General features: G+C 40.7%; 1 protein-coding gene across 1 annotated transcript in view; it reads left to right on the top strand.

The window, feature by feature from the left end:
• LOC120500538 (probable acyl-CoA dehydrogenase 6) overlaps positions 1-15,117 on the top strand; it is a 75,752-nt gene that overhangs the window by 54,976 nt on the left and 5,659 nt on the right. The window contains exons 5-8 of the mRNA XM_039705553.1: positions 829-996; positions 6,473-6,646; positions 12,650-12,811; positions 12,923-13,073. Of these exons, the coding sequence (XP_039561487.1) occupies positions 829-996; positions 6,473-6,646; positions 12,650-12,811; positions 12,923-13,073 (655 nt within the window). The remainder of the gene's footprint in view (positions 1-828; positions 997-6,472; positions 6,647-12,649; positions 12,812-12,922; positions 13,074-15,117) is intronic.

Below are 15,117 nucleotides of genomic sequence, written 5' to 3'. Positions count from 1 at the left end.
TTGTTGGATTCACAGGTGCAATTAGGAGTGTGGTAGGGTTCTCTTATACCATCACCTACTTACAGCTGGATATCTGTTAGAGAGTCTTCGTCAACTGGGGGGGCTCTTGTCAAAGAAGTTTAATTGCAGGGAAAAGAAAGGATCCCTTTGGAAACTCTGCTGGAGGATAAATAATAACTAATGATTCTCTCTGGCTGTCTGTTGCAGGTAGGGCTGTTTGCAGCATGATGTGAACCATTGCAGATGAAAATAAATGTTACTGCATTTCATCTGCAATAAAATAATTGTGTTTAGAACTCCTTCAGACACTCAATGCATTCAGACTTGGCCTTTAGTAGTTTACCAGCTTTGAACAAAATGCAGCACAGTGACCAAGAGCATGCAGGAAGTGCATGTTGGTTTATGTTTATGCATTAACAGATACCAAGGCTTGTGTTTGTTTAAGTCATGACTCTGGAATTAATGGCCTCCTCAGGACTAAGGTACACAGTAAGAGAAACTCTTAATACATCACCTCACAATGAAATACTTCTCTCGCAAGTTTCTGACCCCCACATTTACCGAGGAAGTTTTCTGCTCTTATCCACTGGGATGAAGACTCCATCTAAAGGAAGGTGGGAGAAGTGGTCCTGTTTCCCCAGCTTGCCTTCCCTGAGTTTTCCAGACTGGTTTGCCTTATGGCCTGGAAGGCATGTAGGACAGGGGAGTATGGGGGAGAGCCAAATGGTTTTCTGTCTGAGAGCAAGGGAGTGAGCCTGCCAGTCATACCTGGACCGATATACCCCTCCTTCACAAGAATAACCCTTCCTTTCCTGTGTTTTGAAATAGATATCAAGACAACGGCTGTGAGAAAGGGTGATGAATATATCATAAATGGAGGTAAGATGTGGATTACGTCCGGGAGCCAGGCAGACTGGATGTGCCTCCTGGCAAACACCAGCGAAGGACCTCCCCATCAAAATAAATCTCTCATATGTCTGCCAATGAATCTACCTGGTAATAAATCAAAACTCTTTGTCTTCTTATTTGATTTTATCGGTATTCTTTATATGCCTAATACAAGAAGGAAAGGTGTTTAACCAAAAATATATTTAGAGAAGTTGTTCAGATACATTTTCATGGCAATGATTCATAACCATATGAAAGTAAAAGGATAGAGAGTTTAGAGATGAGATTTCAAACTTGGGAAATACCTCTCAAGCCCGGTGGGCTTGCTGAAGAGAATTGCAAGCATATTCAGGGTGTTTCATGGCTGTGCTGTGCAAAGGGATCCTTTCACCAGGGTGCTATTACCAGTTAAATTATAAAAATAGTCTAAGAGTTAAATGTGGGCTGGAATGAAAGATTCAAATATCCTGGAAGTAGGGACTTGGTTTTGAATAAGACTAGCAATTCAGGTGGAGACATGGAAGAAATACTTCCTGAGCTAAGGCTACCAGTTTCCGTGGTACATCCACTCAGTGTCTGTTCCAGAGTGCTCTGCAGACCTTGCAGAATGCACCAGTGCTATGTGCATGAAGAACATCATCCAGAGAGGATGCAGTTAAGATTGCACTCATGGGGATCTTTTGCAGTTTTGACACCTGTCCAAAAGTTTTTAAATCTTTTCAGTTCTGACTCATTTTTATATTTAAAAATATTCAACATATTAATTTAGGTTAATATACTATATAATATATAGTATATTTGGTGCTTAATTTTTAAAATTAATGTTTATTTTATGCGAGAAAACAGTTTAATGCAATTTAATAGTTATTAAATCTAGGATATTGTATATGAATGTATTTATATATAAGATATTTATACTCAAGGCCCTTTTGTTCATTCAATTCAGAGTATTTTACACACAAAGTATGTGCCATTATTGGCATTTCACATGTAGGAACACCACCACAGCAGTGAAGGCAATGTCTCTATGTTCACTTAGTGGATTAGACTGAGAACAAAACCCAGGTCTCCAGTGTTGCAGAAGAGGATGATGAGAGCTTCTTAAGGGAATGTCTTTTAAGTGAATTTAAGCATGGAGTAAGTCAAGCAAGTGAGTTGCCTTGGGAATCAAGCAGGTTCTGAGTGAACTGTGAGCTTCTGCTACCTCTGCTCATGCAAGACAGGCTTTGAATGGGAGTTTGTGAAAGACAGACCTGAGCTGCTTCACTAGTTGTGAACTTCATCCTTATTGAGAAGTGATGAGCAAACATGTAACTTGCATCCAGAATTGCTCTGAATTTCCAGGTAAATTCACTTATCAGCCATGTGATGATAAATGAATGAAGTCCTTGTGATTTTTCATGGAAGGGTCAGAATGCAAATGCAATACTTCTTCTCTGAGATCAATCTTCCTAAAACAACAAAGCAGCTGACCCACAGTTGGTGGCAGATAAAATACATAGAAATTGACTTAGAGGTTTTCAGCTATTGGCTCATTCCAAAAAGGCACAAGTTGTCTAGAGGAGGGGAGATGTTAGATCTCACAGCCTACACACAGACCTTCTTTACCAGCATTAAATAGATTTAGAGTAGAAAAATTGTCTGAGACACCTTATTCTGATCTGCAGAAGTGTAGAATTCTTCCTAGGAACAAAATTTGTGCTCCTCAAAATGCATATGTTTTAATTCTTCTGTGATGATACACATATTTATCTCCAAAGGGGTCACAGTACCAAGATTGGTGACCTTTTGAAATGAGGTATTAAGACTGTTGATTGTGCTCTGTGGGTGAGTCATATCAGAAGTGAGATTTTTCAGGAAGCTCCATCTGGTTTGATACATCCTAAGGATGTCTGTCTGCTAAAGATTGTTCTCCATGGAGGGCAGCAGACCAAGGCTGTACGGGAAGTGTCTGGAGGACATCACAGAATGATGCACCCTCAAACGTCTGTGGATGTATGTGTGTCAAAGCTCAAAAACAACTGCAATAGGGAGCAAATGTGTTATATCTGACTCACCTCTGCAAGCACCAGCCTGTATGGCTGGGTAAGGAAGGATCTGTGGTGTATTTTTGCTAAAAATCTAAGTTGTTTTGTATTTATATTGTGTGGTGGGGGAAAAAAAAGAGAGAAGAAAATTCCAAGTCTGAAAATGAATTATTAATTTCAACAATAGATAGTTTATTGGATAGACAAAGTAGGATTTGCTTCTTTAATTTTAGGTATATATACTCTCTAATCTGGGCTGAAGCAAATCATGGTCTAGATTTGACAGACACTGCTGAATACATTTCTCATAAAGGAAGTTTGGATAACTGCACAATGGATCCCCAGTAAATATCCAAATTTGGTGAATACTCCTCATACAATAACAATGTCTTTAAAATGCAGCTGAATGTTTAATATAATGAAAGGGAATCTAGCAAGTTGCAAAATGTCTGTGTATGAGGTATATAGACAAATGGCTTGCAGCTCTGATATAGCAACTGTTTTGTCCTCTGGTTTGTCCTCTGAGTCCTCAGATAGCTCTAGGGGAGATTGCAAGGAGGAGTTAATAAGGAGAAGAGCAACCATGAAAAGAGAAAGAGTGTGTTTCTTGGATTGCAATTTAAAATGTCTGTTTCCATTTGTAATGGCACTAAATGGTGTCAGGAGAGAGCAACTGCCTTTTTCTCAAAACAGAATACAGGAAATAAAAGAGATTGTCAGAAGGCTGGAGGAATGGTAGAAAATGAAAAATCAAAGACACTTGGGAAGATCTGCCCAGGGAGAGAAATAGCAATCCATCTCAATGATACTGGTGCAAGTAGCTCAAATGGCTCTGTTACAGTGATTTTAGTAAGACGGGTGCTTGGCCTTGTTAAATTCAGATTTGTGAGTTATTGTGTGTAATTTGTTTAATGCAGACAAACACCAGGAGTTATCTGGGCCAGTAATTTCTGCTGCTGGTGGTAATTTTTCATTTATAGCACTCCTTAGGAAGAGAAGGAAGATAATTACACGAAGGGAGATTTTGATGCCCCCATAGTGGCCAAAGAGATGATTATGTATGATTGTCTTCCACGATGTAAAGCATGTGCTAGCCTCAGAAGGGGCATCCCATGAGATTGATGCAGCTTGGTCTCCTTGTGGGTGAGAGCCATGAATTAAGAGCAAGTGAAACTGGTAGGGCATGATAAAGGGAGATGCTGCTGGACCTATGAATATTGAATGACAACCCAATCTGGAAGAATTACAGGTAGAAATCAGCAGCATATTTAGTTCACTAACCAAGCCTGTAAGAGCTTTCTTCAATAGTTGTGGCCAAAGAGATGATTATGTATGATTGTCTTCCACGATGTAAAGCATGTGCTAGCCTCAGAAGGGGCATCCCATGAGATTGATGCAGCTTGGTCTCCTTGTGGGTGAGAGCCATGAATTAAGAGCAAGTGAAACTGGTAGGGCATGATAAAGGGAGATGCTGCTGGACCTATGAATATTGAATGACAACCCAATCTGGAAGAATTACAGGTAGAAATCAGCAGCATATTTAGTTCACTAACCAAGCCTGTAAGAGCTTTCTTCAGTAGTTGTTGTATGTGGATCTGGGAAGTAAACAGCAGGATTGATTTAGCAATATAATAATGAACTGGCAGCAGTTGTGCTTTCTTGAGAAGAGTCCTTTTAAACCACCCACTAACAAGAGCAGTAAGTGCATCTTCATATGGAGGAGGAGCAGTGATTACATAAAGCCAGTTGGCTTTAGACCATACATGATCTCTGCAACTCTCAAAGAAACCAAATAGCAGTATTCCAATGGGAAACAATGTTCCAGATTTCATTTGGGCTTCTAAAGTGCTCAGTGTGTGGTTATTTAGCTCTGTTTTTAATATGGAAACAAACCACAAATGATTTTTTGGCTGACTGAGTACAAATTGCTGGATAATTTTCAATTCAAAAGTCAAGAATTTTCATACAGCTGTCCTGATTTTACCGCTGCATTGATCATATATCAAAGCAAGTATTTTTTATACAAGCTGTTTACAGCTCAGTTGGTGGAGAAAAAATCTTGAGTGGAACTTGTGGAAGTCCATGAACGTTGTTCTCAGAGAAGTCTTGGCATTTGTAAATAATGTCAGTATTTTATCTCTGTGAAGAGATGAAAATTTCCATAACCTTATTTAGTGCAGCCAGAGAGAGTAAATTTGAAGGAAATGACTGCCAACTTCGTCTGCCTACAAAACCAAAGTAATTTTCATATGTCTGAAGGCCTCCTGTGAGTAAAGGGTGAGATGTCTGTATTAGTTCAGAAAGAGATGTTTTCAGAAAGCTGTGATGAATAGCAAGATGTGAACAAGGACAGAGGAACCAGAACAATCTGTGTGGTGACCAACCAGATTCTACTGAGCCATGCCAGAGAGCAGTGGAGGATTGAAAAAGAATAAAGAGGAAAATAAGAACAGAATACCTTCTCATCACAAAGCTGGTTGGAATAACATGGACATGAGTAGTAAAAAGCTTTGGTTTTCTGGCAAAGATACATATGCTGAGTTGGAGGACTTTTTCTGTGTGTTTTGCTACACATACAGACTCGTCAGATGTAATTAACGTGTTATGCACAAATCCTTATGCCTGGTTGCTGTCCTCCTTTTGCTTTTGAAACATTCTTGACTTTCACCCTGAATATTTGAATTAGCTCCAGATCAACAGGGAGATAAAACCTGAAGACAAGAGAAATGCCTTGGGAAAACAGTAGGTGCCTGTTAAACTCTCATTGCACAGGGATAAGCCATGCTTGCATCTGAACAACAGCAGGGAAGAACTTGTAGCTATGAAAAAACAAACCATGGGAAGGAGTCCTGCCCAGGGTGACGAGGTAGCTGAACCCTCATGTGGCCAGACCTGAATGAAAGAGGCTCATCTTCAACAGACCAGCGCACATGGGGTCAGAGTCAGTGCTGTGTAGAGAGGTCTGTGGGGAAGCAAACCCTCCTCACAAACATATACACAATGAAAATTGAGAGTGATCACTGCACCAGAAAAAATCAGCATAGGCTAGGAATGGGAGGATAAATGAAGAAGAGAGGGAAGGAAGAGGATTTCCAGGAGGAGAAATACTCTTAGCTGCAGCTTAAAATGTAGCTCTGTTTTTGTCCTTACTGAATATTTGTGTACTGTTTCACAGCAGTGCAGGCACTTGGCAAATACTGCCAAATTGAATTTCAGCATTTTATTCTAACACTAGATAAAAATCAAACATAAACAAATAAATATTGCATTGTTTGAAGATCTGTGTGGAGTATTATAACTAGTAAATATTTATTATTTGGGGATATAATAAAAAGTGGGAATTTTACATTAAAAATTTCTTATTTGCTGGTTTAGTAAAGTGGAAATATCTTTTATAATAGGATTTTTACTCCAGAATACTGTTATGTTTTTCTTCAAGGTTGCACTGTTGTCTTGGAACATACATTCACATCTGCAGACTTTTCTTTCTGAAAACAGTGTATTTGTTCGTAGTGCTTCTATTTTTTGTGGTCTTTCTCATACGCCTTTCTCTTCAGGCATTCATATTGCTAAAAAGATAGACAAACTGGGTATGAGGTCATCGGACACAGCTCAGATCTTCTTTGAAGACGTAAGGGTCCCCTGCAAGAACCTCATCGGTGAGGAAGGAAAGGGTTTCATGTACCAGATGTTGCAATTCCAAGAAGAGCGGCTGTGGGGAGTAGCCAGTGGTAAGTCATCGTTCGTGCTTCTGCAGCCGGGCAAGGACACAGGGGTCACTCTTCGCATGACTAACAGCACTTTTCTCTTCTTGTAAGTTGTGATGACCTTTTAGGATCTGTTTTTGAAATCCGTCATAGCCTGGATACAGACGACATTCCCTTTCTGTAGAAAAATTCCTTTTTCTTACAAAAACCCAAAGCCGAAAATATTTTGTGAGCCATTGCAGAGGGTCTTTCTTGCCTTGTTTCTTTTTCTTGTTCCTACTCTGCTGATAAGAAAATATGGCATCATGTTATGTCTATTACAAATGTAGTGCAAAGGCTATCAAAATATCAGCATGAAATAGGACGGTGACTTTTCCTGTAGTTTCCTGTGTATTATGATGCTGACCACGGATTTTAGAAAATTATATTATTGGCTGTGTAAAGTTAAGTGGCTCTTGCAGGATGTCAGAGCTTTGTTTTGCAAATGTGTTTTACCTCTGTACACTTTGGACATAAGTTGTACATTCCTTTCCCTGAAGTTATATTGTTACAGAGTTTATGTTACTCAGAGCTCAGGCTGTACTCAAATCTATGTATTTGGGTTATATGAATTCTGGATATTCCAGGAAACGAGATCCAAGTCTGGATTGTCTGCTTTCAGCCTGCAAACTTTCTCGCTACCCCTCAGTGTTTGCTTCTTCAAGTTAAATATAATGTGGTTCACTGTAAGAAAATTGGTCCTCTTTAGATTCCAGGGTTGTCTAAATAATGTCACTGCATTCATGCTCCTGTGCATTCCCTGTCTGTCACTGTCTGTGTGTGGCTGGGGGATTGAGCATTCTTAGAAGTGGTGTTTTGATTCAGTGAACAAATAAAAAAAGCACTCACTGTTTTGGGTTCATCACAGACCAAATATTTTGGAGTTCAAATGCCTTTGAAAAAATCGTTTATTGAGACAAAGTTCTTAGTTCAGCCTGAGATAAATAGTACATGTGAGAGTAGTTTTAGCAAAGGACAGGAGGTTACACTTGCTGAGGATGTCACCGCAGACTCAGGCAAGCAGGAGTTGTGATCCTACCACTGCTTCTGCTTTAACTGAGGTGTAGACAGACTGCAAGGATGTGCATTGTGCATTTTTATGCTCAGTTTGAAGTCTAAATTAAACAAACCATAAGAAGCTCTGGGCTGCAGTAGACTCCCTAGACAGCAGAGTAGCCGGCAGCATTAGTCATGCCCCAGGCAAAGTGACGCGCACTGACAGCATCAGCACACAAAGCCTGGCAGGTTAGATCACTCCTGTTAAACCACGGGCAGCTTGGTACTGTCCAGTCTTGCACAACTGCCTGGCTGTCACTGTGCTCTGCCAGGAACTGGAACACCAGGTTTCAATTCCTTTTTTTCTCCAAAAAAAAATGCAGCAGGAGCAGGTGAACCCTTGCCCTGGATGAGCAGCCTGGGAAGGGCATCTCTCCTTGTCTGCTACAGCCGGGCAGGGGCCAGCAGGGAGGAAGAGTCCAGGAGCTCACCAAGGAGAGGGAGCTGCCTTCTGCAGTGGCTGCTGTATAAACCTTGCTGGACCCCTTGGGTTTGCTTTTTTTCAACTATCTGATATAAAATGCATTAAAGCACTGCCAGCAGGGACAAGACCCGTGGTTTGGGCCAAGCTGCAAACTTCACCAATTGTGGTAAACAAGAACAAGAGTAACCAGTGTTCAGAAGGCAGCCCAGTACTCGATGGGTGCAGTTTGTTGTATCACAGCCTCTAGAGGTGTTATCTTCCAGTCCTGCAAATAGTTTCACATACATTCAACCATGACTGCTCAGGTGAAGGCTCAGATGTGCAAAACTATGTGAGTGCCTTCAGGAGTTTTGTGATTAGGTCTGCGTGTTTAATCCTGGTCTTCACTTCTGCCTCTCAGTAGGACATTTCTGTTCCTTCCCAGTTCATGACTGTGACATTGAAAATCATCAGTCTGCTTTTAAATGCTTTAGGCACCAGTCCTGGGATCCTCACTTTCACTGCTTCCTTTAACTTAGAAAATTCAGTTGACTTTTCTGTTTGTCCTTTTTGGGTGTTACTTTGTTATGTTTGGGTTTTTTTGTTCTGTTTCTCTTTGTTTTGTGGGGGAGTTTATGTATTTTTAGTTTCAAGTATCACATGCTCTAGACTTCTTTTGTTCATTAATTATCTTTTTTGTGGCCAGTATCTTTCTTCACTTGTTTGGTTTTTTGGTTTTTTTTTCTTTTAAAATCTGTTTTCAGTCAAACAGGTTTAAAATACAAATGGAAAACTAACTTCCTGGAATTGCAAAATTTGGTCCCAGGTGTGGTCTCTTCTTTTGAGTGACATATCATCAAAGATATTGGTCAAAGTCACTGTGTTTCTTGCTTCATTGAAAGAAAAAAGATGCCACGTGTGTCCTGTGTTGTGACACTTGGTAAACACTGTCTGTTTGAGGACCTGTTGCACTGATCACAGGAAAAGAATGTTGCTATGGCAAAAAAAGCAAACAGTTGTCTTGTGAATTGCTTAACTGAGAGACAAAGAGGGAGTTCAGTGTGCATGTGAGAGCAGAATGGCACTTTTCTAATAAATTCTATTTGCTCCTGCAACTTCAGTTTTATGAGCACCATTGAGTCATGGCCAGTAAGCAGGATGACAGATCCTTTTGCATAGGCAACACACGTCCTTAAGAATCAGATTGCTCAGCTTAGAGCTCACTGTACATTTCATTAGAGAGTGATCATTCACAACCTAGGAAAAACATTAATTTCCTTTTCTTTTGAGAGGAAAGGCAGCAACTAGACAAAGTGTCTTTACAGTGAGCAGAAATTTCAAGTGTAATAATATAAGTTGGATGGAGTTACGAGGAAACTCCGTAAGTTGGATGGAGTTGCTGAATTTGGCAGCTTCAAGTGCTTTCACAATTCTCAGCTGTGCAGTAGTCCATACATTCCTTAGGCTGCTTTAGAGTGACATTTCCTGCATGTGCTGTCAGTTGAATCCCATGGGGCTAAGTTTGTCTGAGGATGTGGGGAACATTGTGTAGGAAAAGGAAACAAATACACAGAAAAAGAGGGGCGTTCCCTATTATGAATGGCATTTCTCTGAATTCCTATGACTGGGAAAGTGCTGTCTGCTGTTATCTTGTTGAACATGGCTGGTGGCTGTCATGGTATTCGTGATGTGCTGCATTTTGGTGCTGTTTGCTACACAGCCAGGCTTTGCCATGTTAGAGCTGTGCTCAGAGCTCTGAGCACCTGTCATCAGCATCACAGAATGGTTTTTAAAGTTCATCACGTCCAACCCCTCCACCATGAGCAGGGACACCTTTCACTAAACCAGGTTGCTCAATGCCCATCCATCCTGGCCTTGAACATATCCAGGGAATGGATGTGTCTTGGGGCACCCACAACTTCTCTGGACAACATGTTCCAGTGTCTCACCACTCTCATAAGGAATTTCTTAGAATTGTAAAATGATAGAATAGTTTGGGTTGGAAGAGACCCTGAAGATCATGTAGTTCCATTTCCTTTTGTTCAATCTAAATCTACATTTTTTAAAATTTGAAACCAGTCCCCCTTGTACTGATACTACAGGGTCCAGTAAAAACTCTGTCTCCATCTTTCTTATAAGCTCCCTTTATATATCAAAAGGCTGCAATAAGGTCTCCCCAGAGCCTGCACTGCTCCAAGCTGAACAACCCCAACACTCTTAGCCTGTCCTCATAAGAGAGGTGCTCCAGCCCTTTAATCTTCTTCAGGACCCTCCTCTGGACGTGCTGCAACAGGTCAATGGCTGTTTTGTATTGCGGGCTCCAGAGCTGGATGCAGTACTCCAGATGGGGTCTCTGGAGAACAGAGTAGAGGGAGAGAATCATGACCCTTGACCTGATGGCCTCTTTTGAAGCAGCCCAGGACAGTCCTTAGATTTCCTCTGTTTGTTTCTGTGTGCAAATGACAGTTCCTGAAATAAGAAGAGCAGCAAAGGAAACAGAAGGCTGAATCAGCAGGGGCAGGAAGGAGGCGGTGAATTGGAAAAGTGGACACTATAAGAGCAGTTTTCCCAGATCCCCAGTCTGAGCCATGTGTGGTGACAGCCTGACCAGAGTTTGGCCAAAGTCCCTTCACGATCTTTAGACCTTTTGCAAGCAGGACCTGAACAGTTTCTGTCCTGTTTCTTCCCAGCTGATCTTGCTCCTGCCTCCTCTTTGCTGTTTCCCATCCCCTCTTTCCCTGGTGCTGGATGCTGGGAACCACACAAGCTGTGCTGGAGCACCTTGCACTGACAGACCAACACAAGATGAATCCCTTGTCTTTATCCCTTCCACCTCCCTTCTGCTCTCCTAGCACTGGCAGGTACTGTTTAGTTTCCCACCCAGCAGCTCAGACTGCGCTGTATTCTTCCCAGATTTCAGTAAGAGGGAAAGGCACAAGTGGTGTCTGGATATTCCTTCCTGTTTCCTTACATTTCTCAAGCTGGAGACCATAGACATAGAAGTAAAAAAGCTGTTGGTGTTATACATGCTACAGTGTTTTGTGATATTGTCCTTTGGAAGGACAGTATTTCTATTCCACAGATGTTCCTGAAAACAGAAATTTATTTTCCTGTCCAGAAAGCCAGCATTTGGGTGACAACATAGTGTGTTAACACAGAAGAAATTAGGACATTCCTGTATATGCTTTTCTGAAAAAAATAAGCATTGAGGTTAGTTGTATGAGAAAGGAAGGGGAAATATTTAGGCAAGGAGAAAAGCTGATGACCCTATGGAGTGTGGAGACATTATGTGAAAAATGGTGCTCTGTGGAAGTGATGGTGAATGATCATGGCAGGGGGAATTGGTGGCATGCAGAGTCTACACAGGACAGGAGTTCAGAGATGAAATTTAAATAACAGTGATCTTGAAAACAAAGAAAAAGGGACGTGGAACCACATCAGGCTCCTGCAAGGGACTATCATGTGAGTAACTGGCAGGTAGGAAAAGGGATTTCATAGTAGTCCAAGGCTTAGGTTTATTTTGCATTTCACGTTCAGAGTTTTGTGGTTTAGACTTTAAATGCAAATGGATGTGGATATGCATATTTTGAAAAAGAAAATGTGACTCTTCTCATACAGATAGATTTGTGAAATCATGCCCTGCTGCTTGTCATAGTAACAAGTCCATATTTGCCAAACAAAATTCTCCATGCATTCTGTATCCGCTGTTATCCCAGCTACACTGCAAGAGACTGATAGCTTAGTCATTCACTTCAAGGCTGGTTTGCCTTGGAAGAGAAACTTTTCCCTTTTTTCTTATTTAAAATGAGATATGTCTCAGTTTGCACAAAAAGCAGCAGCAAACTAGCTCTGCTTTTAAAGCATCGTATGCTGCCTCTCTCACCTGTTTTACAGCAGTACCCTTTTTTCATTCTGTTTTCCATTAGGAGAATTATTTAATTTTTTTTTAAAGTGGGTGTGATTTTTTTTTTCTTCTCTGTGCTGGGATCACAGAACACAGACATAATAAGCAAACTATTTGTGTTCCTTGATCTCAGAATAGGTTTCTGTCTTCTCCCTGAAGGCTTCCTTCAATTTACATTTCTACAGCCTTCCTCACCAAGCACACTACACTGCCTGCCTTCAGATTTTTTTTCCAGGATTTTAACAAACCGTCAGGACACAGGTAGCATGGAAAGTAGGAGTTGCCACAAGCTTTTGCTAACGCCCGAAATGAGACACTAAGCATAAAGTTTACCTCATCATGTTGGTACTGCTTTTTATGACTCTCCCTCTTTCCTGCCCACTTCTCTTCCCTCTCTTCCAGGTTTTGGCAGTTAAGGCTCAAGTGAGATAGATGTCTTCAAGGTACAAGGAAGTACCAGACTCTTCTCAGAATTGAAGCTGCATCCCAAACTAGGTGTACAGAACAATTTCCTTTATAAAACTAATGTGTTTGTTGTACAATGTGAAGAAATCCTTCTCTTTCAACAAGAAGCTAAACAGATCTGGCTAAAATGATGTTGTGTTCTGTGCTTTGTTTCTTCCAGCCCTGACACCAATGGAAAAAATTATACAAGAAACTATTGACTACACACGGCAGCGGAAGGTGTTTGGCCAGCCTGTCCTGCACAACCAAACCGTGCACTTCCGCCTGGCCGAGCTGGCAACCGAAGTGGAGCTCCTGCGCTCGCTGCTGCACCGCGCCGTGGGTGAGCTCCCTCATCGGCTTCCCAAAGAGCTTTGTCAGGCGGTCAGGCTAAAGGAACATGGGGAGGTGACTTCCAAAGTGACTGCTTTTTTATCTCTTCTTTTTTTATTAGCTCTCTATATAGAAGGCAACGATGTGACAAAATTTGCTTCCATGGCTAAGCTAAAGGCAGGTCGTCTGACCCGTGAAGTGACTGATAGCTGTCTCCAGTTTTGGGGAGGAATGGGATTCACCAGTGAAGTTCTCGTGAGCAGGCTTTACAGGTAAGGGAGTGATGAAAATACAAAGTGGCTTTAACTGAAATTTAGCCTCTTAAATGTCCTGTTAAACAATCATCTACTTGTAAAGAGCTCCAGCTTCTCACCAGTGTGAATGGTCTTGTTCCGCTTCATAGCATGTAACTGAAGTGGGTTGTGAATGAAAGGACACCCAGTGCAATTAACTTTGGGTAGACATGTGTTGGAACTTACTACTCTTTTGCCAAATCTTGGCTTTGCATTACAGTTCTGAAGTTTGAACTGCCCACAGGTTAGCTTAAGTGTCAAATGAAAGAGGAAAACTCAGTATTTTCCGTGATGGTCCTCTGGTATCTGCCACAGAGTAGAAAAAAGGGAGGGAATATTGAGAGCTACCAACCAGTGACTTTTTTCTCTTTGCTTTTTGTTTGCTTGTAATCTTGAGTACAAGAACAGAAATAAAACCAGAAGCTTTCTTCTAAAATGAATGAAAATCAACTTTACCTTTTCCCCAGACTTGTGACACTGGAGTTCCCCACTGGGCTTCTGCAGTAGTCTGTTCTGATAGCAGTCTCCACCCTTTTGGTCATACTAGATACCATGTGAGACATACAAGAGATGTAATTGCTTCCAGAAAGTTGTTAGATCGTTAAAATGGTACAGAGGCCTTTTTGCAAATTAATTGAAGTCCCTTCAAATTTTAGTCTCTATCTACTTAGAGCAAAGTTCTCCTTAAGGAAACAGTTTTCCTGGTATCTGGCCTCAGCATCTTACATTCTGTGGAAGGACCAAAATTGACCTTGTATTCTCTTGCAGTAACACCTTTCTGTTCAGCCCTTACATAGTCAATATCTAACCCAAAGTCAGCCAAATCAGAGGTTCAGTTAGTTGAAAGTTTTGGTAAATGAGTCTGTGTAAAGTGAGAGCAGAACACTTGAGAAAATCTGCAAAAAGCATGTTTCTTCTTGGGTAGGCTAAGTTACTTTTTCCATTTTTAATAGCATTTTATGACCAATAATGCCGTTGCAGTAAGTCAAGAGATCCTCAATATTTTTGACAAGTGGACTCCTGAAATTTTCTTAAAAAGGTACAGACAGCTTTATGATGGTGGTTTTAAGTCAGCTGTCAATATGATGGTTTTCCTTAGGTTTTTTTTTTTCACAGCCTTATTTTAGCAAGTAATGGTCACTGGTGATAGAGATGTTAAGAGCTACAGTAGGCAATCTGAATAAAATTAATCCCTGTCTTTGCAGCACTTAGTGTAAATTATGTAGTCTGGACAGATTAACGTGTACGTGCTTTTACATAGTTTTGTTTAAGATTTCCTAGCCCAGTATAGCAGTGCTAACTGTGAGCAGGGCTTTTCTGTGTGGATTCCAGAGTGATTTCCAAGTATAACAGCACAGTCACATTTTTCCTTAGAAGAAATCCAGAGTGTTTCCTGTTGGCATACACAGTCAATTGGCTAAAGAAATGTATCTTTATACTTCTAAAACAAATACTGTTATAAATGAGAGTAAAGACAGTGTGATATTTATACTCTGAAATTTTCTATGAATCAGTAAAATTCCATCATTGAGTAACCAAAGGTCCAGGAGGAAAGGACAAGGAGAGTTTTACCTAAATAAACAATTACACGTTCAAGATAGAATCTTGTTAATCTGTAACAATAAGCAAAGCAGCAACTTCCCTAAAGCCCTTCTTTTTAGTACAGCAGTCTGAGTAACCATTCACGTCACTGTGATGTTTGTCCAGTAGCAGCAGTATAATTGCACAGCAGGACATCTAGTCCTCATGTTCAAACATTTTTGTAGCATAATCTTTATGAAGTTCCCACAGAGATGCAGGTTAGTCTTCGACACACCAGGCTGTTACTCACTCCTCAAAGAACATACAGCACAATGCATAGTTAGTGCATGAAGTCTCTGAATTTTAGTTATTACAGTCAGTTAGAGATCATAAACAGAAACAGCACAAAACTGCCAACTTATTTTACTCATATCTGTCATTTAATCAGTTACATTTTAAACTTTGTAGAACAACTGGCATTCCTTAATTCCTGTTCTGTAGA

Source organism: Passer montanus, unplaced genomic scaffold (assembly GCF_014805655.1).
Source record: "Passer montanus isolate IOZ18808 unplaced genomic scaffold, ASM1480565v1 scaffold10, whole genome shotgun sequence".
NCBI lineage: Eukaryota > Metazoa > Chordata > Aves > Passeriformes > Passeridae > Passer > Passer montanus.
The sequence above is the reverse complement of the archived record's forward strand: the minus strand, read 5'-3'. Positions and strand labels throughout refer to the sequence as shown.